This window comes from Babylonia areolata, chromosome 12, assembly GCF_041734735.1.
Source record: "Babylonia areolata isolate BAREFJ2019XMU chromosome 12, ASM4173473v1, whole genome shotgun sequence".
Classification (NCBI taxonomy): Eukaryota; Metazoa; Mollusca; class Gastropoda; order Neogastropoda; family Buccinidae; genus Babylonia; species Babylonia areolata.
Window position 1 is genome coordinate 21,643,874 of NC_134887.1, and position 26,429 is coordinate 21,670,302.

At 42.2% G+C, this 26,429-nt stretch overlaps 1 protein-coding gene across 1 annotated transcript in view; it reads right to left on the bottom strand.

Moving 5' to 3' along the window:
* The window catches only part of LOC143287862 (dynein axonemal heavy chain 10-like), a 124,285-nt gene that overhangs the window by 70,570 nt on the left and 27,286 nt on the right, over positions 1-26,429 (bottom strand). Inside the window, exons 18-34 of the mRNA XM_076596099.1 lie at positions 26,318-26,404; positions 24,938-25,051; positions 21,317-21,457; positions 17,693-17,881; positions 16,585-16,745; positions 15,232-15,469; positions 13,166-13,420; positions 8,784-8,942; positions 8,308-8,424; positions 7,810-7,912; positions 7,353-7,531; positions 5,842-6,017; positions 5,001-5,193; positions 3,963-4,196; positions 3,048-3,170; positions 2,383-2,616; positions 796-1,019 (exon numbers count right to left, since the gene is read on the bottom strand). Of these exons, the coding sequence (XP_076452214.1) occupies positions 796-1,019; positions 2,383-2,616; positions 3,048-3,170; positions 3,963-4,196; positions 5,001-5,193; positions 5,842-6,017; positions 7,353-7,531; positions 7,810-7,912; positions 8,308-8,424; positions 8,784-8,942; positions 13,166-13,420; positions 15,232-15,469; positions 16,585-16,745; positions 17,693-17,881; positions 21,317-21,457; positions 24,938-25,051; positions 26,318-26,404 (2,927 nt within the window). The remainder of the gene's footprint in view (positions 1-795; positions 1,020-2,382; positions 2,617-3,047; positions 3,171-3,962; positions 4,197-5,000; positions 5,194-5,841; positions 6,018-7,352; positions 7,532-7,809; positions 7,913-8,307; positions 8,425-8,783; positions 8,943-13,165; positions 13,421-15,231; positions 15,470-16,584; positions 16,746-17,692; positions 17,882-21,316; positions 21,458-24,937; positions 25,052-26,317; positions 26,405-26,429) is intronic.

The window sequence follows — 26,429 nt, forward strand, 5'->3', positions numbered from 1 at the left end:
CATTACCATAAGGTACACAACAATACGCGATTCATTTTTACATGCAGTCACGAATACGTTTGTAATACCCACTTCTATTATCAAGGTATATCGATCTGTTTAAACACTCAAGTACATTCAAATCTCCAATTTTCTGCTTCTGTAATGAAAAGGAAGCCAGCAAATTAATTTAAGCATAGTGCCTTGATACCAGAAGCCTTCTGGAGATTCTATGCCAGCAATTCCCTCTTCTCTAATTATAATGTTTGCTCTTTTTTTCAGCCTTATATATCCCTGTAGGCAAACATAAAATAACCATAATGTCATATTATGTATATGACCGTCTGTTATCTATTGTATAGGCTGATGCATTCTAGAAATGGCTGAGTTTGCTTTTTGTTTTCCTTAGCGCAGCTATCAATGCATTATGCAACATTGTATCAGCTTCTTATGTTCCGAATATCTAACGTACATTTAAACAGCAGCATGGCATGATAATTCAAGAAAAATGACTTTTGAAATGAACAATGTCAACCAGCTTGTTATATGATGTACTTTTCTATACACAGCTATTTTTTCAAACAGTCTTGTCTGTTATGCACTGCGCATGATCTGCTTCAGTCGCAGTGGATAGCCCTTTAACTTATCTCACCAGTTAACTAAGATTTGGACCTTCTCGTGCATGACGCCTCATGTTTTTAAACTGATAGCCTGCAGTAAGTAGTCCTTTCTTGAAGCAACACATTAACACGGAACAGAATCAAACGGCGCTACTTCACCATAAACGTATCTTCTTCTGTGCCCTGCTTTCATCACCTGGTCTTGTTAAACTTGTAGTAGAAAATGGCTTCCTTGGTGATGAGTCGGTTGGACCTGCGCATCTCTTGCAGCACGCTGGTCATCCATTCCTCCACACGGCCTTCCGCAGGGATGTTCTTCCTGAACTCCATCACCTCCCCCTCTGCGGACTTCATAGCTGTGGCCACCATCTCTGCCGTTATCGTCTTCAGGAACACCAGAGATGCGATGTTGTCGTACATCTGACATACACACAACGTGTCAGAAAGTTCTCAGCTGGCGTTGATTTCTATAGCTGTCTATATCATAGAAGGTATGCATTTTTATTTGCTTCTCTTACTGAAGAGAAAGTTGTTGTCTGCAATCGGCACGCACTTTTTTTTTATAAGGTTTTCTTTTTTCGATTGTTATCATTCTTTTCGATTTACACAACAGAAAATAACACAGATATAACTTCATTTATGCATCCGTCAATCCATTGATGAATATATGCGTACACACACACACACACACACACACACACACACACACACACACACACACACACACACATACACACCAGCATTATAGAACATGATTTTACTTTCATAAAAAAATGCAGTATTTCAACCGTTACAAGCAAGTGTGCAGTCTGCTGATTAGCACTGGTATTACATAGTTGCAACTAAAAATCACTGAAATTTCAGCTCGATAAAATAAATGAGAGGTGGGAGGGGCAGGGGCTTACATTTCATTTTCATTACAAAATAAACAACTTTGTGTTTGTGTCAAATAGTAGATTGTGGTAAATCATGACACCATGAATTCATTGAAAAAAAGACCTGGATAATTAAGTTTTGAATCCGGTGAGTAGCCAGGAAGCTAGAAAAATGCAATAGAACAACAACAACAACAAAAATCAAGACTGGATATTGTCAATGATATGTTTGTAAGGCATCCATATTGTTTGAAAAGAATACGTTTCTAGGTTTATTCGTGTGATTATGTTCCATGATTTTATGTTTTAAATCTAAACAATTCCGGAAGATGTTAATGAACAATGCAGATTTTTCGTACTTTGCACTGATATATATATATACATTTTAGCTTCTAGTAGAATGTAGGCGAAAACACTATCACACCTTCCAATCCACACACACACACACACACACACACACACACACACACACACACACAATGACGACCACAACACACACACACACACACACACACACACACACACACACACACACACACACACACACCACGTATGCACACACACTCGTACGCACTGACCTGCATATGCAACAACAAAAAATGAACAAAGGATTGAGTTCATTATTGTCTTATAAATTTTATCACGTCAAAGCACTGTCACCAAAGACACCTTTACACACTCACAGCTTCATGATAAGTATCCAGATTCATTATGCTACATAGACGATAAAGGACCTGTTGTTACACAAAGGCCACACAAGAAGACAAGCTGAAGGTATGGAAGAGAACAGACAGAGTATGAGGAAAAAGATTCATTTACGTATACATAAATAATTAAATGCTGTACTGTACGTATACATAAATAATTAAATGCTGACGTCAACTGCCAACACACAAGGTCAAGCACACCTTGATCATGTGTTCCTGCACGCACGTGCAGTCAGAGCTGCCCAGGATGGAGAGAAGCTCGTCGTCGGAGATGAAGAAGAACCTAGGGAAGGCGTTCCGCTTGGAGTCCAGATAGTCGTTGAGCGACTTCTGGCAGTTCTCCAGCTCTGAGCTAAGCATCTGCAGCTCCTCTAGTCGGCCAGACACGTGGCACGCTGTCTTGATCAACGGATTCGAGTGGGTACCGTTCATGATCTGCACATCGGGGCGTTTCTGTCATGACTATGGCCTCTATAGCTTGACTGAGCTCAGAAGCTGTCTCTGTCAAAGGGTAAAACATGAAAAAGCAAACTTCTGCAGAGATTTTCAATTTTGTAATATCCAAACTGCGCCATACTTCTTCGCCGACGTAATGTTTAGCAGCAGCAATAATTGTTGTGGCAGATACAGCAGCAACAGAAGCAGCAGTAGCAAAACCAGCAGCAGTAGTGGTAGTGGTAGTAGGTAGAAGCAACAGTAGTAGTCGTTTTGTCAAACCATGGTGTAAAACACACAGCTGTGCCTGACTTGAAAGACTATGAAAAATTATAATGTTGAAAATCAAGCTTTAAGAAGGTTTTTAAGACTAACTAGCAAAAGTTTTCAATCTTGTAGTTGTAGAAGAAGCAGTCTGATGGCAGGCCTACCTTCTTAAAGGTCTTGTCAATTTGGTCGAACTTCTTGGCCTCTTCAGGCAGCTGAGAACGTATGTCTCCCGCGATGAAAATGCCTTCCAGGTACATCCACTTGCGCTGAACCTGAATCCACACCTGACACACACCAATGACCAATGACAGGCGCAATAGTTGAGTGATTAAAACTTTTGACTTTAAGTCTGAGGGCCCTAGGTTCGAATCTCGGTAACGGCGCCTGGTGGAGATTTTTCCGATCTCCCAAGTCAGCATGTGCAGACCTGCTAGTGCCTCAACCCCCTTTGTGTGCATAAGCACGCAGGAGATCAAATATGCACGTTACAGATCCTGTGATCAATGTCAGCGTTCGGTGCGTTGTGGAAACAAGAACATACCCAGTATACCCACCCCCTCCCACCCACCCGAAAAAACGGGATATGGCTGCCTTCATGCATGGCGGGTTAATTAAATAAAACGGTCATACACGTGAAATGTAAGATGTCTGTATGAATGTATATGGGTGCGTGGCTGAAACCTGACTGAATGACATACGAAACGAATGATGAGCACCCAACAGCAGCTGCCAATCGGCTCTACCCAGGTAGGCAGCCTGTTGTGCAAATGGCTCCGTGTTTGTAAAGCGCTTTTTGCTTGGTAGCGCTTAGAGCTTGGTTTCCGACCGAGGATAAATGATGATAATATGGATACTTATACAGCGCCTATCCTCGGTCAAAGACCAAACTCTAAGCGCTTTTCAAACATTGAGTCATATACACGACAGGTTTATAAGTATCCATATCATGTCATATCATATCATATCAATGCATTCGGCAATGCAGTTTGTTTTGTTTTGAATCCGTGCACACGTGTCTCTCTCAGTCTCTTGTCTCAATAACACGTACGAATACATTCCTACAGTCCTGCACTCACCTCAATGACCTCCGAGATGTGAGAGAGGGCCTTCTCCCAGTTCTGCACGATGGAGAGGAAGGGCCCGATGTAGCGAGAGGCGGACATGCTCTGCAGGTTCATGGACGTGTCGTCCAGACTCTGCATGATGTCGTCCACCGGACCCAGGACGTAGCCCCGGTTGCTCGTGCCCTTGGTGTAGGTCAGCACGATGAACTTCATACCACCCCAGGTCTCCTCCACGTCTTTCACGCCCTGCACACGGGGCCAAACAAGGAACATGACAGCTGTCACAACCCGAATTTGTGCATGGAAACGAAGGAGGTGGGGGCCATCAAGAAACGGAACCATATCGAGGATGATGTGAAATAAAGGTTTAATTACGGTGCCATGTGACAAGAAAACTGCTACAGCTAAAGGACTTCGCAACGTCCATTCCCTTACTGGCTCTGCAACAGAGACACTGCATTAGATAAACTATGTCTTTTTGATATTCATTCCACAACTCAGTATAAATACCCACGTGCCGAGATATACGAATGGGACGAATGATTAATACCACAATCGAACATTTTAGAGTACTTTTCCAAGTTGGAAGCTGTAAACATCTTAATGATGAAGATGATGACAGAGCAGCGTGTGAAAAGCACAGTGATTGAAATATACCACTTTTTTCATTTGTATCCTTGAGTAAGTGATATTTATGAACATAATACCATAGTTATACATCACTCAAATTATAAATATCTTTTTTACGAGAACGTTCCGACAGTGAAGCTTAAGCCTAAGGATGGTAACAACCACAGCATCACAACCATTAATTGTCTTTCTCCCTAAAGACGACTATCTCGATGTTCATGGGCGGACTGTCGCACACGCGCACACCTTTCACTGGTCAGATATTTTAATCGTTTTTGGTCTACTGTTGTTCTTCTCACACCAAAATACATCTTCTGTTCAGACCCCTTGGCCTCCTGATTACCACGTTTCAGACAGTGACACACCTTACCGACAACCATGCAAACACAAAGCAAGGTAAACGTAATGCAGCCACAGAACCTTTTCAATGCTCATCTCCTTGGCGGCAGCAGTAACGATATCGATGATGGTATCCTTGAAGCGGTACAGCTGCATGGCGAAGATCGTGCTGAGACTCATTGCCTCTGGCGATGAGGTAAAGTCCTGCCCACACTTGTGCATCAGCTCTTTCCAGTGCCGCTCCCGTAAAGCATCGGATTTCAGGTCCGCACACCTGGCGTCAACAGTTATGCGGTCTGAACTGCCAACACCATCTCTTGGTCACCATTTATGCGGTTTGAGATGTCAACCACATGGTGATCAACAGCTGTTATGTGGTTTGAGATTAAATCAACAGCGATTGTGTGAATCTAGTCTTTCACCAATAAATATCGGTTTTTGTCTACCAAAGACAAATAACCATTTCTCTGTTTACTTGTTTTCCTTCAAATGGATTCGTCACCAAATGACACACACCCTACACCATCAAATGATAAACTAAGGATGCAGAAAATTAAATGTGATCCAAAGATGTAAATAGAAAAAAAATCATGATGACTGAATCCGTGAATAGCGTAAAATAAATTTAAGCTACACATTCGTAATCAAACGTTTTGCTAAATCCTGTAAACTTTAAAGATTTATCTTTGTATTACATCGAAATACCCTCCATGTAAAGTCAATTTGCTTTGAAACAATAACGATACAGGTACAAACAAACAACTCTAGACAATATACCTCACGAAAGGATGGATCTCTCCTGCATACAATATACATCACATTACTTGTCTCACAAAAAAATATAAACTTATATCATTATCAGTATCACATTTATCATGAGCCAGTCAATGTCATCCACCCTCATCTACCACCTATGTCTTACAGAGGCAGAGAGTCTCTGAACTCCTTCATACTCTCGTCCAGTGCTTTGCCCACGGACATGAGTCGTGTGTCTCTGGGCAGTTTGCGGAACGTCTTGATGAAGCCTTCAATGCCATCCTGTAGCTGTTGGATGTTGAGGTTGACCCACAGGGTCTCTGACCAGTGGTCTCGGGCCACCTGCACAGGCAGTGGATAGTGGTATTTGGTTTTCCTGTTCGAGCGTTTCTTTCTTTTTGTTTTCTGTATTTCAATGATGGTTAATGACAATGCGGGTATTGAAGATGCCGCTATTGGGGTCTGTTACATATATGAATTATGCAATGGCCTGACTTCACATGCGTGCAAACAAAGCACTCAGATCAAAGAAAAATTCTAACAATGAAAAGCAGACTGTTGAGACCATGTTCATAATTTATTTACCCTTTTCACACTAATTTCTCACCATTCTTCACTTTCTTTACTTTATCCGACCGTTTTACCGGGCTGGTGTCGCGGGGAGCCGAAGTTGGCGATCTGTGACAAGCCGGGAGGCCTGGATTAGCGCCACGCCGTGGACAAGAAGCGTGTCTGAAACTCCGTCAATCCACTGTTAGCGTGGACTTCCCCTGGCTCTGAAGCCTGAGTACTCGGTGTTGTAGGCTCATAGGACTGGCTGGTTAGCTGGTATTCTTGTTAGGTGATCAAACCACTTTATGCACTGGTGATAGTTTGATAGGTGTACATAAACCATCTTTGCTAATGTCGTTTCTGACCCGGTCCCTTCTTGTTTTGCCTCCTGCTCGACGTGGGCCTTTCAATGAACCAGTTAACTCATCCTGAGTCACCCTGAATCCTCTGACTAACGGGGCTTTGATGAAACTGCGTTAAAATTAGCAGGCTGGTGTGGCCTCCTGGCGACCTAACATCGGTTGTTCCCTGTGGACTGCTGGCGCTGAGACGACAGACGAACCCGGGTGTGGCTGTGTATGGGGGACTCGAAATGAGCGGCGTGAGAAGTAATGCCACTGAAACGGTGCGGATGGGGCAGCAAAAAAAATATCTAAAAATATGTAGTGGGTGCCCATTGTTCTATGAAACAAAAGAGAAGAAAACAGACGGATATGTCAACCCTTAGTACCGCAAAAACAGTTCTACTATAGTCGCTTTCTTGATTATTGCTTTAACGTGTCCAATGCCTGGATGGCATTTGTGTTTGCATTCCTTACATTCCAAAAGTACTGTTTCATATAATGTGACATGGGCGAGAGAGAGAGAGAGAGAGACAGAGAGAGACAGACAGACAGAGAGGGAGATACAGAGAGAGAGAGAGAGAGAGAGAGAGAGAGAGTGTGTGTGTGTGTGTGTGTGTGTGTGTGTGTGTGTGTGTGTGTGTGTGTGTGTGTGTGTGACAGAGATTTCTCGTAGGTGTAATCAGCTGCATGAACACATGAAATGTGTCGTCTATTTCCAAACATGGAAAGTAACCATGTACATGTAATATGTGGCACAATGATCCCGGCACACAGAGCGTACCTTCTGTGCATTGTAGAGGTTATAGATGGCCTCTAGCGCATTCATCTCTTTCTGCACCTTCATGAGCTGTGGGTATCTGGTGATGGGCAGTTCGAACAACTTTTCGGCGTTGGTGTAGTCCTGTCTCTTCTGCTCCATGAAGTCCAGCTCTTCCGTATACTTCTTCATCATATCCAAACCTGTCGGCACCACTTTTCACAATTACTTGCTGGCCGATATCAATAGTATTTATTACAGAGCAAGGTGCGTCATTGACGCAGCCTGCAATATTCCTATTTCTCACCACTTTTCTGTTGTAGCCCCTTGGCATTTGAGAATGTAGACTGTATGAACATGGAAGCTGGTTGAATGTGTGGATAGAATATAGACAGACAGATATGCACGCAATTCCATGATACGCATACCTTCACGCCCACCCCCACCCCCATTCCGCACACCTGCGCACGTACGCACATACCTTTGTCAAGGTCGCAGCCAACGCTGCCGGGACCTTGAAGTTTAAAACGGTCAGCAAATTCCTGCAGGTCGATTTGAAACTGTGCGATTTGTTCCTGGGCAGTCTGCTCGACAAACACATCATCAACGGCACATCGGGGTTACCTTCTATGCTGTTATTATTAACAGTAACGGATGAATTAAGAAACAAAGCATCAAGTAACCGACTTAGAAACGGACAATATTAAGAAACATATCACAAACACAATAACTTAAAAACCACTATTCATTGCCTATGGAAGACGAATGATTTATGTAAATATGAAAATCGCAATAATCACACCATTTAGCCAGTACTCCTCGCTCGTTTTATGTACACTGATGGTCCTGGTTCAAGCAGCAATTTTGAACCAACATAAAGCTGTTTTGCTGTCGTCATTTCTCCTCGAGAAAGTGTTACTTCCTGTGCTGTTAAAAATAACGGAAAAGGAAATGTGAAATCCTCTGAAAACTGAAGTACCTGGGTGAATTTCGTCTTGGTGGTGGTCAGCCTGGCATCCGTCTCCTTGCCTTTCCAGACCACCTCGTCCCAGTTTTTCATCAGCTCTTGAACCTGGCTGTGTTCTTCGTCAGTCACCTGCACATACATGGGCATAATTCCACATAAACATGGTCCTCGATAATCTCTTTCTCTTTGTAAGTGAGTATGTGAGTGAAAGTGAGTGAAGGTGAATGAGTGAGTGTGAGTGAGCTGGTGAGTGAGTGTGTGCTTGCGTGTGTGAATATGCAGACATATACAATGTATAGATTTCAATGTATTCTTTCAAAACCTAACCTTAAAGAAATTCAACATCAGTCATGGATACTGATAATTATGATGACTGATCACAGACTTTCGATTGATTATCGTAATCATGATAATCGCATCATCTTTATAATCTCTTCTTAAAATTCATATTTCATAGACAACATTATTAAGATAATTCTGAGAATGACCTCAATGTTGTAGTTGTCCAGAATCCTGTAGCTCTCCTTGATGTTTCGGATGCTAAACTCGGTATCCATGGAGATGGCCTTGATATCAGAGATCACGGACAGTGTTGCCTTGAGGTCTTCAATGTCTATAGGCGCGGAGTCCAGATCGGAGGAAATATCCTGGAATAAAAGCAAAATATATGCATTACATGCATGGAAAGAAAAGTACCGGTACGCGATGAATATTGTGTCAACGTAAAGCAGATCATCAATGGTTCATGTTTTCCTTAACGAAACATGAACAACACCCAAAGGGTTTTATGACCAACCAAAAAGTGCACATTACAACATCTCCATCAATTTGTGTATATGGTTTAAATAAACTTTAATTATTCAACAATACACATGATTACAATGCATTGAATGACAAAAGAGCATCAACAAGCTTAAAGCTTATACTGTGCTCATAACGTTGCACTTCAATTTTATCATGACGGCAGATGAACCATATTATGACTTGTATGAAATAACATGCATAAACAGTAAGTAATGAAATAATGAAATAAAACAAATAAACAAACAGTACATAATATAGTAAAATAATGCTAATATCAATATTAACATGAGATTAAATTTATTATCACCAAAGTAATTGGCCTAATAGAAGAAAAACACGAAGAAGAAGAAGAAAATTTAGAAGAATGGAGGGTAAGGTGGTGGAGGAGGGGGAACAGAGGGGAGAGGAGAAATTCTAACAGATCATTGGCCAATCCATTCACCTTGAATATTTGGTCAGTCAAAAAAATTCAACATATATTTTACAAATAGAATCATGTTGTACTCTTTCTTCACAATACTTTCTAAGCTAAAATCTATTTGAATCGGAGATAAACTGGTGGACAGTTTGAAATATGAATATATTTGTATGATTTTGGAGAACAGGATCTCCATGCAACAGAATTTTAACGTGAATGTAGTTTGGAGATAAATTTAAGATTGTGTTTGCCCGAGCCATATGAAAGTCTTGACAAAATAATAAATAATGTTCAGCAGTTTCGCTTGCAGTGCCACAAGCACAAAGTGGGTCGTTTATTAAATGTCTGTTGAACATATCTTCTCTTAAGTCACTAATCCCTAGACGAAGTCGACAGTGAATGATTTGTTCCTTCCGTTTACCATAGTAATAATAGCTAGGCACTACAGCATCGTTAGCACATAGGTAATGTTTAAGCTGGCTTAAGGAATTGCTGGTTTTAACATAATCAGGTAGAGAATTCCAGAGATAAGTAGTAGATGGTATGAATGATTTCCGATAGAGTTTGGTGTGAAATCTTGGTACGGTGCGTTCCAATGACCTGCGTCTATGGTAAGGGTTATTGTCTGAAACAAGACCAGGAACAAGACCATTTAGGTAGTTAGGGCATAGACCGTTAACCATCTTGAAATAATGCACAAGTTTGTGTCTTTTCCTTCTTTCCTTAAGTGTACAGAACCCTGATTCTTGGTATATTTTTTGGTGGCTTGTCCCACGAACAGCTCCAGTTATGGTTCTTAATGCATCAAGCTGTAAATTTTCCAGAGAATCTGATTGTGCATCTGTGCAATTATCCCAAACAATATCAGCATAGTCAAAATGTGGTAATATGAATGATTTGTACATGATTTCTAATGCTCTCCTATTTAACTTGTACTTATACGTCTTAAGACAAGAAACCAACATAGTTACAGCATTGATTATACTTTTAATATGTTCCTCCCATTTACAGTTGTTTTGGAGTATGACGCCTAGATGTTTATGTGTGTCTGTACTTTGTAATGGTGTGATGCCAAAAGTAAGAGGTAAAATTGTGTCAGTGTTTCGAGAAAAATTTAATAACTCTGTTTTCCCCTCATTGAATTTGACTTTCCATCGCTTAGCCCAAGAATCTATCTTTTCTAAGTCAGAATTGAGTGTTTGTGCACGGATGTTTGGGTTGTTTAGTGCTAAGGACATACTTGTATCATCTGCAAATAGCTTAATGTTTGAATGGATGTCGTATACAATATCATTGATATAGATAAGGAATAATAGTGGACCAAGTACAGAGCCTTGAGGAACACCTGCGGGTATTCCTTTGTAATCAGACTTATCACTCTTTGTAACAACTGCTTGGATACGGTTAGAGAGGTAATCGGAAAACCAGTCAAGTAATTTGCCTCGTATGCCATTCGCTCTTAACTTCAGAAGAAGTCCCTTATGCCAAACTCGATCAAAAGCTTTAGATATATCAAAGTACACAGCCTGGGTTGTGACTCCATTATCAAAAGATGAGCATAAGTCATTATAAATACAGAGCAACTGATTTACTGTCGAATCACCAGGAATAAAACCTGACTGGGAAGGAGATAAAATATGATTTGATGAAAAAAACTTGTAAACTTGCTTATGGATGCATCTCTCAAGGACTTTACCAACACAGCTAAGCAAAGAGATTGGACGGTAATTACTACAAAGTTCCTTCGAAGCTTTTTTGTGCAGAGGATTTACATGTGCTGTTTTCCATACCAGAGGAAATTTTGATTCATGAAGGCTTTTGTTGAAATCCTGGTTAGTGGGTCTAGAATGGCTGGCAATGAGGCAATTAACAATCTGTTATGTACAAGATCTGGCCCTACCGCTTTATTTTTATTTAGATTTAGAATAACACCTTCAACATCAGAAGTAGTAAGCGCTATGTCTGTAAGTTCTAAGTCGAGGAATGGAATATCAGGTAAATCTTTTTCGCTGTCTTCAAAAGTGGATTGTGAAATGAAAAAGTTGTTAAAAACATCAGCTTTATCTTTGTTTTTATAATAGACAATACCATTAGATATAATAGGGGGAATTTCATCTGACCCAACACCTTTCTTTCTCAAAAATGACTTAACAAGTTTCCACCATTCTTTTGTTCCAAAATTGGATGAAGTTGTTATCTTATTTTCTAAATTGGTGATATACTCAAGCTGTCTTTGTTTTTCTCTATATGTAACATAGTTCCTAAAACACCGAAATTGTTGCCAGTCTTCTGGTTTGTTAGTTTGTTTAGCTAATTTATGAATTATTTTACGTTCCTCTATTAGCAGCCTAATTTCATCTGTCATCCAAGGGACATCATTTGGACGTACAGTGATAGTCTTCGTTGGCATACATTGCTTTGCGTATATACCATCAGAACACAGGATGTGAGGTGAAGACAAAACCTACAAAGATATATAACTGTCTTCATTCTTAATGTGCAGTGGGAGTGATACCTTTTCTTGTGCCAACACTCCTCTTCATGACGTCAGTCTATTTTTTTGCAGCTAAAAACGTGAATCAGACGGCAAGACAATTCAGCACATGGATGGAAAGTTACCTGGACAGACTTGGAATTAGCTGCTCACACGGATCTCCCAGGGCTTAAATTGTGAAACAGGCTATGTTATCGTAGACAAGACTAAGAAGATAGACTGAGGTAGGAAGGGAGATGGATGTGCGTGTGCGTCCCAATGACATTCCTGCCACACCCTCGGAATTATCGATAATTCATGTTGCATCCTGAGACAGCCTATCCTTCAAACGTGTCCGTCTGCAAACTCCATTGATTCTGGGCACAGGTGTCACCGAGACGAACAATTCAACGGAGTGACAATGACAGAAAACTGCAAATCAGATACCGCTGATCCAGCAGCAAGCTCCTCCTGAAGTTAGCTAACTGTACCTTTTATCCTTGTCTTTGTCTCGAAAGTCTGTGTAAGTACTGGACTAATCGCCCGTTCTCGTATCGGCAAAATAGAATCATCATTCATGATCATTACGTAAGGATGGACATCAAAAGCACCAAGAACACGTGCGTTGCGATAGTATCAGCAGCACACCAAGTCATTTGCTTTGCCCTCGCTGTTATGTTGCTGTGACCACCGTCAGTTCTTTCCCCGCATTCTGTAGGAAACAGCATCTCAAACGCAGAATTCGTAATGTAGAGAACATTACACTCTGCATAAAACATGTGAAGCACGGCACAGCGAAGTATGGTGCAGAACAGGTGACGGAACAATGCACGGAATTCGACGGGATACCACAAATGAGATGTTCTGCCACGTGATACAAACCGACGTAACACAATGCAGAACACCAATATCCTACACATAATATGACGTAATTCAGCACAGACAGCGCATTACGACGCGGAATGACACGGTACAGCACAACTACACAGTACAACAGTGACCACGGTCGAATACACGGGAGTACATATCTGCTACCATCATCACCACCGCTACCATCACCACAACACAACATGTATGAAAAAATACTCACAACAACCACATTATATTCACACATGCAAACACTTTCACAAGCACATGCACAGACCAAGCACGCAGGCCACTCCCAAGCCTCTCACTCTCATTTTGGAAACGACGTGATCCAGCTCCTCCTTGGCGCGGTCCCTGAGGGTGGTCCCCAGCAGGGTCACCCACTGCTGCGCGTGCTCCTCGATGGCGGAGGACAGCTGCGTCAGATTAATGCGCAGGAACTGCACGTCCACCGTGGGCGGTATGGCCTTCATCTCCTCCATCAGCTTCCGGTAGTGCTGCAGGTGATCGTCGAACGTGTTCAGGCTGGGGTTACGCTGTACCAGCTTCTGGACCAGGTTCACCTGCCATCACACCGCCGGCCCGTTGACGTTATCAAGTCTGCTTTGGTATCTCTCCAGAGAAATCGCCATCATCACCGCTGTCGTTTCACGAATGCTGACATCATCGTCATTATGATCATCATCATCGTCACTACCATCATCACTATTTAGCCAGTACTCCACATTATATTCATATTATATTTATAAGGCTTCCTTTTAGAGGGTATTAAAAGCAGCAGGATCCTAAACGACAGCAATCCATGGGCCCACCGTCATCTGATTTGTTACGTACGGGAAAGAAACGTGAACGGTGGGAAATATACCGTAACGTGCATATTATATTAAGTACCTGTAAGACTGTTCCTCAGTAAATGTTCTTTTGTGGCTGTATCAACTGGAAAGATTCGAAATAATGGACAGTATACTAACAAAAAAAAGTGTGAAAATATAGCGAAACGTGTGTACATAAACTATCCATAGTTTTTTTTTCTGTGGTCGACAAAAGAAGGGAAGACAGTAGGATATACATTTTTTTTTTTTTTTTTTTTTTTTTTTTTTTTTTTTGTGCTGCCGCTTCATTTGCAGTGGCATTACTCCCAAGCTGTTCATTCATAGAGCAAACGGCCACAACCGAGTTCGTACTTTTGCAATCCCTGCGTCGGCCGTCCACAGGGTACTATAGATATTATTTGGATTTGTATTTCTTTTTAACACAACAGATTTCTCTATGTGAAACTCAGGGAGAGCGCTTCGCTATACTACAGCGCCACCCATTTTTTTTAGATATTTTTTTCCTGCGTGTACTTTTATTTATTTTTCCTATCGAAGTGGATTTTTCTACAAAATTTTGCCAGAAAAATCCTTTGTGTTGCCGTGGATTCTTTTACGTGCGCTAAGTGCATGCTGCACACGGTACCTCGGTTTATCGTCTCATTCGAATGACTAGCGCCCAGACCACCACTCAAGGTCCAGTGGAGGGGGAGAAAATATCGGCGACTGAGCCGTGATTCGAACCAGCGCGCTCAGATTCGCTTCCTAGGCAGACGCCATCACTCCACCACCGCCAGAAAGCCACACACCAGAGGAGACCCTGTCCTGGCACTAATTCACTTTGGGGGTATTCAGTAGTGTCTGTTCTGATTTAGCCTACGTACTTAGGACAGCACGTACTAAGCCCACTACAATGCAGTAAGAATGTTGAGTACTGAACTGACCTGTTGTTGAAGCCGACAAGGTCATGGCTTTGTTTTGTATAAACTAGATAGTCAAGAAATTCTTGTCATATGAAAAGAAATCTCCAACATCCTTGTACGAATTTTCTTTTAATGTATTAATGATCATGTAGTTTATATCTAGAATTGACCCAGCCGTGGGTGAATGCGCATTGAGGAAAGAGAGTATGGCTGCAGTAACACAACTCATATATACGTACATGTACGGATTTTAGTTCGTAGTTGTGTGAACGAATGATTGTTTGGAACTATGAATAGCGTTCTGTTATAAAACTAGCATTCTCTCTCTGCCTCTCCTCTCTAATTTGAATAGTATCAATATGACCTGGTCACTATATTAATCATCTTTATTAGCGTAAAAAAACAGGCTGGAAAACTGATTATGTGATTTGGGGGCTTAGGCCTAAATCTGAAAAAAAAACCCACAGAATTCGTGTATATCCGTATTCGCATTTGTATGCTCTCTCTCTCTCTCTCTCTCTCTCTCTCTCTCTGTATGTTTCTGATCTTGCTCATTCCCTCTCTCTCTCTTGCTGTCACTGTCAGCTAAAACCAGTAGAGTCCCTTGCACACAACGATCGCACCGTCCAGCACCCCGACCTTGTCCTTTTGTGTCCTCCACACGCTTTTGTACTTCTTGAAGCGGTCGAAGTATCGGCCGACCTGGGTGAGGGCGGTCTTGATGGTGCCGTTGACCTGCTGCAACGTGTCGCCCACCTCGGGCAGCTGCAGCAGGTCCCACTGGAAACTGCACACGTAGGGCTCGTCCTCCCCCTCGATCTTCTGGGGCGGGGTGATCATACACGTGCCTTTCATCCACCGCTCGAACATCTTCAGGCTGGCACACACACCACCGTTACCATCACACTTTACAGCTCAGCTCACCGGGAGTGAAAAACATAAGTCATGTCAGGGCTGTCAGGGCAAGACCCCTAACCCCAAACCGCACAACACTCAGCACGTCCACAACGACTCGGATCAAACGACATGCATACAGAAACTGGACATACAAACAGTGTCATATGGCAAACAGGCACAAGACATGCACTTGCGATCAGTATTTGTCCTTACGACTGATTGCATAACGGACACAAAAAGAAGTAAAAGAGTATGAAAAATCTCTGACTAACGCGCTTAAAATACAAAATCGCTGAAGCAAGCAAAACCAAAGGAAAGGAAAGAAAAGGAACGATTATTTCTGTCAGGATCCCCAAGTCTGTTCACACTTATTGCTTGAATCACCGATTTTATGTGGCTGCGTTTTACAAGCATCTCATCAGCAATTCTGATATCTTATTTCAGTTGTCAAATTTCAATAGCGGTAGTCTAATTGTTTGAATGGTTGACAAGATAAAGCTACTTAAAAAATTGTAAGGGACAAGGTGGGGGAGTAAGCACTTAAGGTTTTCTAGGTATCCTGACCTATCCACACCCCTTTCCTAATTTTCTCAGATACTCTTCACATCATTATAAGAAAACACAAGCGACCATCATTTAAAAAATCAACATTCGAGCTGACCCTTCATGCAAGGTGATGACAGAAACCAGAATGGATGCATACAGTCAAGCAAGACAATAATACTTTTGCAGCGGATATTCCTGGCAATTTCTGTTCATTCGTGCATGCGTGAGTGTGCCTGCGCATGATTGTACTCTCGCGCTCGTGCATGTTATTAGAATGAGAACAAGGCAAAAATAACCGCCAATGCCACTAAAACCAAACACCAAATTCAAGACTTGAAAACAACAACACCACCAGCAAAGCAACACCATGAGCTACATCATAACCAGCAGTACTACAACAACAACACAACACATACAGCCACATAAAAACAGCTACCCCCTTTATCAACTGCCATAACCTACCATTGTCACCAGCAAAAGAAATCCACACCACCACCACCACCACCACCACCACCAGGAAAACAATGACAACGACAATAATGCTCCTACCATTCCAGAGTGTCCCGGACGGACTGCAGCATCAGCTTGAAGATCTCATTGGTGTGGGGATTGAGGATGATGTCTGGTACTGCCAGCAGAGCGTCAATTTGGAACAGGGGCTTCTCTTCCAGCACTGCCTTGTTCAGCTTGTTCAGATTGCCCAGCACCATCTTAACACCAAACCATACATACTGCTTCTGACAACAATCAAGAATAATTCATTATCTCTAAAAGTGACACTGTTAACATGTTTGCTGATGATAAGGCGACATTTAAAACAGGTGAATGAATAAATAAATAAATAAATGAAAAAACATCCATTCAATAATAAACACTTTGATTATGCGCACATGGTTCAATAACAACAATGAATCTTCAATAGATAATGTATGCTTAACACAGTATAAGCTCATAGGACATACGCAAGATTGTGTTCGTAAATACCCAGTTAAAAAGTAGGTATACAAATATATAAGTAAAACCTAAACAATATAAATATTGGAAAAGAAAAGCTGAAATTATTACATACTCCTATTCATATATACTCAGACGTAAAATGCATTTCGTCAACAAAACGTGTTCCGTTGGCCAGAGAACAAAAACGCACGTGACAATGGAAAAGAACAATAGCAGACGACGTGCAGTCGGGGTGTGTGGCACCTCTGCAAGTCAAAGTCCACTGTTTCGAGTCTGCGCAGGCATCCAACCCACTCCACTCTTTTACACCCAGATCTCACACAGGAAGGGGTATGGGGAAAAGGTGTGTGTGTGTGTGTGGAGGATGGGGGGGGGGGAGTTGTCCGTCTGTAGACTTGAACCTGGTATAAGACGAGACACAAAACTAAGCGCCCGCGTGAAATAATCACGCCCAGTTGACTTTTAATATTTTTTCTGTGATGTAAGCAGCTATTGCATCATATGTTGAGACTGTCCTCCCTTCCTCAACAGAGATCAAAGGATTACATTGTATTGATTCGGCGTGTGTGTGTGTGTGTCTGTCTGTGTGTGTGTGTGTGTGCGCGCGCGCGCGCGTGCGAGCGTATGTGTGTTAATGCATTCGTGCACGAGTCCCTGAGTGTTTGCAAAGCACGATGCAACACTGCTGTGCAATGCTCGCCTTGGTGATGGTGTCAAAGACCCTCTTCTCCCAGTACAGAAAGTAGTCCTTCATCTCCGGGTTGCGGCCCGTGTTAGTGTTGACCACCAGACCCTCGATCTTGGTCACCTGCGGCCCGATGGCGTGGAAATTTTCCGCCGCCTCCTCCATGTCCTTTGCCGTCTGCGTTTCTATGCGGTCGAAGAAATCCTGGTGTGTCAAAAAACACGGTAAACGAATACTGAGAACGAGTGCTGTGTCACATTAAAATAAACCCAGTTGCAAAGGGAGCAATTCTTACTCCCGTGTGTACCTCGTATGTATATCTGTGAGTAAGCTGATGGGAAGCGCTGAGCAGTAATGTGTGTTTGTCTATCTGCACTTGTTTCTAAGTACTCTCTCTCTCTTTACATCATTTTCATTTCCAATCCCCGCTACCGGAACCATAGTTCCTATGGAAACTCCCAAAGTTTTGTATCAGACGCATGTGTTCTTGGACTCCACGTGAAAATGTGAGTGAAATGGTTCGGAGAACATGGAAAACAAGACAGGCAAGGCCTTCAAGACTCACTTGTGATACACTTTAAAAAAAAATCCAAGCTTTTTATGTATTGAGTATTATTTCAAAATGCAATGTTTAAGATGGGAAAGATTAGTTTAAAGCAAATTAATCCCCTAGCATTAATTACAGAGTAATATCCCTTCGTTACTATCTGCACCAAAACGTTTGCAAAATAAATAAAACTTCCATGCTTAGCAAAAGAAGTTCCTGTTTGAACCAAAAATGATAATAATGACTGCTCTTGTTGTTGGGTCAGAATATCAGATCAAAGTGCCAAGTTTAGAGAATACAAAAAATATATATATAGCAGTAAATGCAGTTTGCATATAATTAGGCTTCATTTTTTATTTTTTTGTGCCCATCCCAGAGGTGAAATATTGTTTTAAACAAGTTGACTGGAAAGAACTGATTTTTTCCTACTTTGATGCCTAATTTGGTGTCAACTGACAAAGAATTTGCAGAGAAAATGTCAATGTTAAAGTTTACCACGGACTCACACACACACACACACACACACACACACACACACACACACACACACACACACGGACAACCGAACACCGGGTTAAAACATAGACTCACTTTGTTTACACAAGTGAGTCAAAAATGGAAGGAAACGAAAACACTGATCAGAGGCTTGGTGGGATGCAGCGGACGTGATAGGGATCATTTGTCTGTAAACAGACCAAAACTCGTGGTGTGTCACCGAATTACAGAATCCAATAGATGACCTTCACCTTCACCTATCCCGTAGTCTTGTGGACCGTTGGGGCACCACAGGTGATCTGGCAACCAGCATCCTTCAATCTTCTCGGTTTTCTGACCTCCTGACTGGATCGCTCAACCTCAAGACCGTCCATTCTGGGATGTTGTCCTCCCATCTCTTCCTCTGTCTGCCTCTCCTTCTCCCCTCTTGCACTGTGCCCTGCAGGAATGCCTTGGCAAGCCCTGATGATCTCGTGACATGACCATACCATTTGAGCTTGCGTCTCTTGACCAAGGTCAATAGGTCTTCGTAGGGCCCAATGACTTGCCTGATTCTGTTTCGAACTTCTTCGTTCGTGATATGATCTTTGTAGGAGATGCCCAGGAGTCTTCGAAAGCATCTCATCTCAGTGGACTGTATTCTCTTTTCTATTTCAGCTGTTGAGGTCCACGATTCACATGCATACAAGAGTATTGATGTCACCAGGGTACGCATCAGTCTGATCTTTGAGCCGAGTGCAATGTTCCGGTCGTTCCAGATGTACCTCAGTTTTGTGAGTGTTGCTGTCGCCTGTGCAATCCTGGAGAGTACTTCGGGTTTGGATCCCTCATCTGTCACAATTGCTCCCAGGTATTTAAAGCTGTGGACAGTTTCTAGCTTCTGGCCATCCACTCTTATGTCAGTGCTGATGCCATTGGTGTTGTTGGTCATCAGTTTGGTCTTCTCTGCACTTATCTGCATGCCATAGGCTCTAGAGGTTTTATCAAGGTGGTCCACTAAGCTAGCTAGCTGCTCTTCTTTCCTACTAGACCATCAATATCGTCGGCGAAACGTAAGTTGGTGACTGCTCTGCCTCCGATGTTGACTGTTCCTTTGTGGTCTTCAAGTGCATCAGTCATGATTCTTTCCAGGAAGATGAAGAGAGTTGGTGAGAGCAAACAGCCTTGCCTCACTCCGACTGTGGTTCTGAACCAGTCCCCTATGTTACTGTTGAAGTAGACTGCGCTGGTGGCTTTGTCGTAGAGGTTCTGTATCACTCGGGTCAGGTTGGTATTGATGTTATATAACCTCATGGTGGCCCATAAAGCTGCATGCCATACTCGGTCAAACGCCTTCTTGAAATCCACGAAGACGTGGTAGAAGTCTTGCTGATGTTGGAGGTACCTCTCACACAGTAGCCTGAGGTTGAAGGTTTGCTCTGTTGTACTGCGCCCTGGTCTGAAAACTGCTTGTTCCTCTGCGATGATCTTCTCCGCTTGTGGCTTCAATCTATTTAGCAGGATCTTTAGCATGACTTTGCAGGGATGGCTTATTAGGCTGATCGTGCGGCAGTTCTGGCACTGTTGTAGATTGCCTTTCTTGGGGAGAGTGATGATCATTGACTGGGTCCACGGTGTTGGCCACTCCCCTGTCTGCCAGATCTTGTTGCAGATGGTTGTGAGGGCTGTGATCATTGCTTCTCCCCCTGCTTGGACCAGCTCTGCTGGGATATTATCCACTCCTACTGACTTCCCCTTTTTCAGCGATTTTACAGCTGCTTCCACTTCTTCTCGAAGGATGGGGTGGTTGTCGTTGTTGGTTGCTGGAGGGACGTTCAGTACCTCTGGGTCTCCCGTGGCTCTGTGACCGTACAGCTCGGAGCAGTATTCAGTCCACCTCTTCAAAATGTCCTGTTCTTCAGTGAGACATTTTCCGGTTTTGTCCTGGATGGTGGTGGTTCGCTCTTGCTTTGTGCTGGTCAGTTTTTTGGTATGCCTTCTTACTGTTGTTATGTTTCAGGTTTTCTTCAATTTCCTGGCACTGCTCTTTAATCCAGTTCTCTTTTGCCTTTATCATGCTTTCCTTGATTTGTTGGTTGACTGCTCTGTACTCCTTCGCTCCTTCTGTCTCGCCTTTTTTGTTTTTCAGCTCTCTCCGCTTGTCACACAGATCCAGGATGTCAGATGTGATCCAGGGCTTCTTGGTTGAGCGGTGTTTTCCCAGGATCTCCTTGGCTGTTTCCGTCACAGCTGTGTTTAGCACATAAAATAGATGACGCCTGTATATAAAACTTTGGCCCAAAATATGATGCAGTGTCTTCGTGGCCTATACTGTATTGTCAGTCCCATTCCAAACAATATATTGGCTGCCTAATTTGGTAATATCCAGTGCACTGTCAGCCTGTCCTGAGCACATAAAATGCACTGTCAGACTGATTCAAAGCAATATAACGCAGGGCCAGTTCACATAATACACGCGATGGTTTGAATCGAGTGCCTTTATCCTGTAAAGAGTCGCAAAAAGCGTTCCTTGTTATGTGTAAACATAGCTTCCTCAACAACAAATGCAGAATCAATCAGTTCTGTAGCTGACAACACACATTGCAACACGGGACTACCTTGCACATAGTGACGGTGTTGGGGAAGGAACTGACAGGAAACTTGAACAGCTCCAGTGATTCTATCACCCGCAGATTCCGCTCGATGTCCGTGGAAATTTTGTGCAGCTGCTGCACCACGGCTTCAAACTTGCTGATGGCCTGGACAACACAGCGTAAACACATCTGCCACACTGTCACCAGTCTACACACAGCAACGATAGTAAAAAAAATTCACAGACATACTCAAAATACAGATAATGTTACGTAGTCATCCCATAAATAGGACATATCAAATGCGCTACGAAAAACATGTAAAAGGAATCTCCTTCAAGATTTCAGAAACCCATAAAAAAAACTCAGATCAGAACTACTGTGGTTTTATTTGACTTTTATGCTTTTAACTGTATACAAGCATTGCTTTACTTCAGTACTTCTAGTGTCTTTAATGTAAGCTATTCATAACCTTCTTCTTCGTAGGTTTCATCTATATTCCGAAAAGCTGTGTTTTGGATAAAGTGATATAATTCCAACCGGTTCAGTCACTACCTACTTTGGTTCTCAACGCATTACTGTAGACTGACGACATACCTATTTGATTCGCACAGTCAGTAACTTGTGTCAGACTGTGATCGAATACAATGCCTGTCGTGTTTCTATGTGCTATTTTTAGTTCTGCAGAAGCCGTTAAAGAACGTTGGTGTGCTTGATCTAAATCCGACCGGGTGGATCTAAACCGGCTGATCTAGTCACTTATTTTGGTTCTCAAGACATTACTGTCAACTGACAGCATATCAATTTGGTTCGCAGACTGTGATTGTAGAATGTCTGTCATGTTTCTGTGTCCCATCTTTAGTTCTTCAGAAGCCGTTAAGAACGTTGGTGTGCCTGATCTAAATCCGACCAGCCTGATCTAGACCCGACCATGTTGATCTAATGCCGACCAGAGTTCTGAATATGTGAATCTGCATCTGGATATGTACGTTGCTGGGGCTGAAATTGACTGTAACTGCAACGAGGAAGGGGTTAGTGGGGGTTCCGCACAGGAGCGGATCAAGTGGTGTTGGCTCTGAACCGTTCGCCTGAAGCCAGTTGACGTGATATCGCCGTCAGGCAGGTTGTTCCACTCCCCTGTTGTAACTGTGCGTGTGTGTGCGTGCGCGCACGCGTGTGTTTGTGTGTTGTGCAGTGTGGAAGAATTGGTCATGGGGATCACACACACACACACACACACACACACTATATATATATATATATATATATATATATATATATATATATATATATATATATAAAATACCTGGTGTCCCCCAAAAAGTGAACCGCTTTTTCACAAGTATTTTCTCAGTGATGGAGAAACCGAATTCTAAAAGTTCGGACACAAATTATGCGAGTACTGTCCAGTTCAAAACAGCATGTAAAAAATCCATTATCAGAGCAGTGCAGTGTGACCTTCATCATGTTCATGCCAGCTGCCAGGTGTTGGCATCTGTCAATCAGTGTCAGTCTAAAAATAGCCTGTCTGGGTGTCATGTCTATTCATTTTTTTTATTGTCGTCTGTATCCAAAATCAGTTCTGTCCAAAGTTTCAGTTTGGAAGGATCAATCATGCCTTTGAGTCAAAGTGATAAGGTTACCATTGAAAACTGTTTCAAGGAGAAAGGCTGGGGTGAAAGAAGGATCGTGAAGAACTTTCCAGGCATGGGGTGGAGTCATGTCACTGTAAATAGACTTATCGCTAAAATAGGCCCTATATGGTCAGTAGCACGCTAATCAGTGTTTTTTTTTCTTTTCTTTTTCCAATGCATTTTTATGAAGGAAATCACACTGTATCAAACATACAGGGGGTTATTTGTGCTTTGAATGCAGGGTGTATATATATATATATATATATATATATATATATATATATATATATATATATATATTCTGATCAGATACACGTCTTCTGTGAGAACTCCAGTACAGATTGCCAGGTTGGATGTCACTCCCTAGAACGAATCTGGCCTATGTGCAGGAATAGTCATCAGTTGATCGTGTGGAACCTGTTCTTCATCTTGACACCGACAGTATGAAAGTGCAACACGTTCTGCAGGTATCACTGATTGCAACAAGACAACTGGGTCTGGAGTATGCTTTTGTCACGTTTGACTCTGCAGTTTGCAAAGAAAGCACTGATAGCCATTTGGCAAAATAAACAGTCCCAGAAGAATGCAGCATGTCTTGGTGCGTTTCACTATACTTGTTCTCTTTGTACTCTGGGAAAACTCATGAGAGGGACTGGCTTTAGAGACATCATCGTTCAGTTGGGCATCTACATCGGGGGCTCCACTAAAGCCTTTGTGGCCGGGAAACACAACGACCATGCCATCAGAGCCCACCTCAATGTTGGAAACTCTGTGGATACTTCATCTGTGACAGTTTCTCAAAGAATCACCAAATGCAACGGAACTCTCCGAGGACGCAAAGGGGCATCTTAAAGTAATCCAAAATGGAGAAAAAAAAAACACCTACAAAATATACCACTGATATATGCGAAGTACAAGAAAGAGGTTCTTGTGGCAAGAACTGAAAGACGGCATAGTTTGGAAGTGCAGACCTACAACTCAGTTTTATTTTCTGTAATTCGAAAGGAATGATTAGAGTTATTTTTGCAATGAACTGTCTGCAGTTTGTGTTGGCCACACCTTTTGCAACTGCCAAAGAAAGGAGTTTGTGGGGTTCTTTTTTTTTCTTTTTTCTTTTTTTAAATTATTATTATCTAGTTATTGTCTGGATTCTTAAACCGCAACTGACGTTACGTGACACCGGTAATTACAGAGAGGTATTTGTGGACAGAAAAACTGACCAAACTATAAATCAGATATCCCCCTGCTGATGTAATTGGGGTGTATGGACACATAAACCATTAATGATCATGTTTTGTTTACCAAATGAAACGTTTTCTAAATTGTGGTGACGCGATGCTTGACTTTGTGGAGTTTGAGTCAGCAATGGAACGTCTGTAACGCTCGGGAAAATTTTAGCAGGTCATTCTTGATAATAGAAGGCTGAGTAATACAACATGAAGCTCTACAAACCTAATCTTAGTCAAATTTGACACTTCACTGATGACAACATACCATTTTTGTTGATCATACACTTTCGCGACAATACAAAAACAGTGTCTTTTTTAACCATACCCTGGTATATTCATACCGTAATTCATTTATGGCAGACAGGTATATTTGGATGGCAAATAAATCAAACTTTCAGGAAATCATAATGAAAAATCCCCCACCCCCAACCCCCGCCGGGGTAAAGGGGGTTATGGTCACCTGAAAGTCTATATATATGAGCGTGCGTGCGTGCGTGCGCGCGCGCGCGTGTGCAAGCGCGCGCTTGACTATTTAGGCGCTATCGTGCTAAATGCGTGCACATATGCCCTTTGATAAATCCCCTTCAGTGTAAGAGGGAAAACAGCAGAAAGTGGTGTTTCAGATCATAAAACATTATCCAAAACAATAAGCCTAAAACTGAGAGAATGGTCTGGAGATATACCGCTTCTGATAAACTGTGTGAATTTTCAGCCTTTTTTCTGATGACGTCATCAGTGACGTCACTATGCACGTACGTAATATGTTTATGGCAGTCAAGTTTAACCTGTTCGCATTTGTCGATGAAATGGTTGATGCCAAGCGAGTTCCAGTTGATGCGTTTGACAGCAGGCTGCAGGAACTTGTGCAGTTCCATAGTGTGCTTCCTCAGCAGATGCTCCTACCAGGCACACACACACACACACACACACACACACGCTGAAAAACTTCTGTAAAGTATTTCACTCTTGAGAAAGCTCATCATTGGAAACGCTGTGCAAAAAGAACAAAACCAAAATCGTCGACAGTGGAGGGAGAAGGAGTAGAGGGTGGGGCTGGGGTGGGGGTACCGGTTCATAAACATTACGACCCAAATCACATGTCTACTCACCGTCAGAAACGAGTCATCGAATCGAAAGTTTGTGCTGGAAGCGGACCAAATCGTTAAACAACACACATCGATCGACATTTCATAGTTTTATGATTATGATATAGAACTAACCAAAATTTTCAAACACTCCCTGCCTTGATAACAACTTTTCGGTTTTGACAGATCGTAAAAAAGAAAATCGCCAAACGCATTATTTTTTTCGGGCGGAGAAATCATGATAATCGCCCGGGTCAAAATTTAATAGTTCCTTCGGATATATTCTCCCAGTCCGAACAGTGCGGACTGGAGGCCCATCACCATGTGTCTGTCCAATCAAGGATGACATAAATAATGGCTACTCGTCGGAATCCGTGAAAACGGACGCTCATAATCAAAAGCTCCGAATGTTTCTCTCCAAATAATTGCGGAAGTTGACCTCTGCTTGTATGCTTGAAAAGATATTAATATGTACACGCATAGTGCGACTTCAGACAGACAAAGTTTGTACTGATTTAGATAGCTGCTCACTTGGGAGAATACTGGCTGTGTAGTATAGTTTTCACACTGAGTGTAAAACACAATACCCTTTCCATGCCTCGAGTCATATTTTAAAATCTAATGTTGTCCCATCTGAAGTTCCAGTACACGGCAGAATTTTTATGCTCCCGTTAGAAGTATGCATCAATGTAACTCCAACTTCCTACAGAGCAGAAAAAGCCCTGTTTGAACAATGATGTATTGTGTATATAATACAGTCAGTGTGTCAGTATATCAGTTATAAATGCAAAATCCAAGTAATGATAATAATATAGTAACCTCACTTGGCCAAAAATGGCTTCTTTATATTTTGTGTGCCGTTCCCTGAAATGCATTGTCACTTTAATTATGATATATGGAAAGAACTGCTTCTTTCCCATTTTAAGCGAAATCTGGTGTTGACAGGAGATTATTTCGAGAGAACACACACACACACACACACACACACACACACACATATATATATATATTTTGGAATGTTGCCACAAAGGGAATTGTAATGTCTCGATTCCTTGATGCCCGTATCTTTGAAGTACGTACCTCGGCTGTGTTGAGGGACGACAACACGTCATAGTAGCGTTTTAACATGTTGTTGAGATCCACAACGTTCTGCACGTACTTCTCTTCCTGCGACACGGTGTGAAAAACGTCT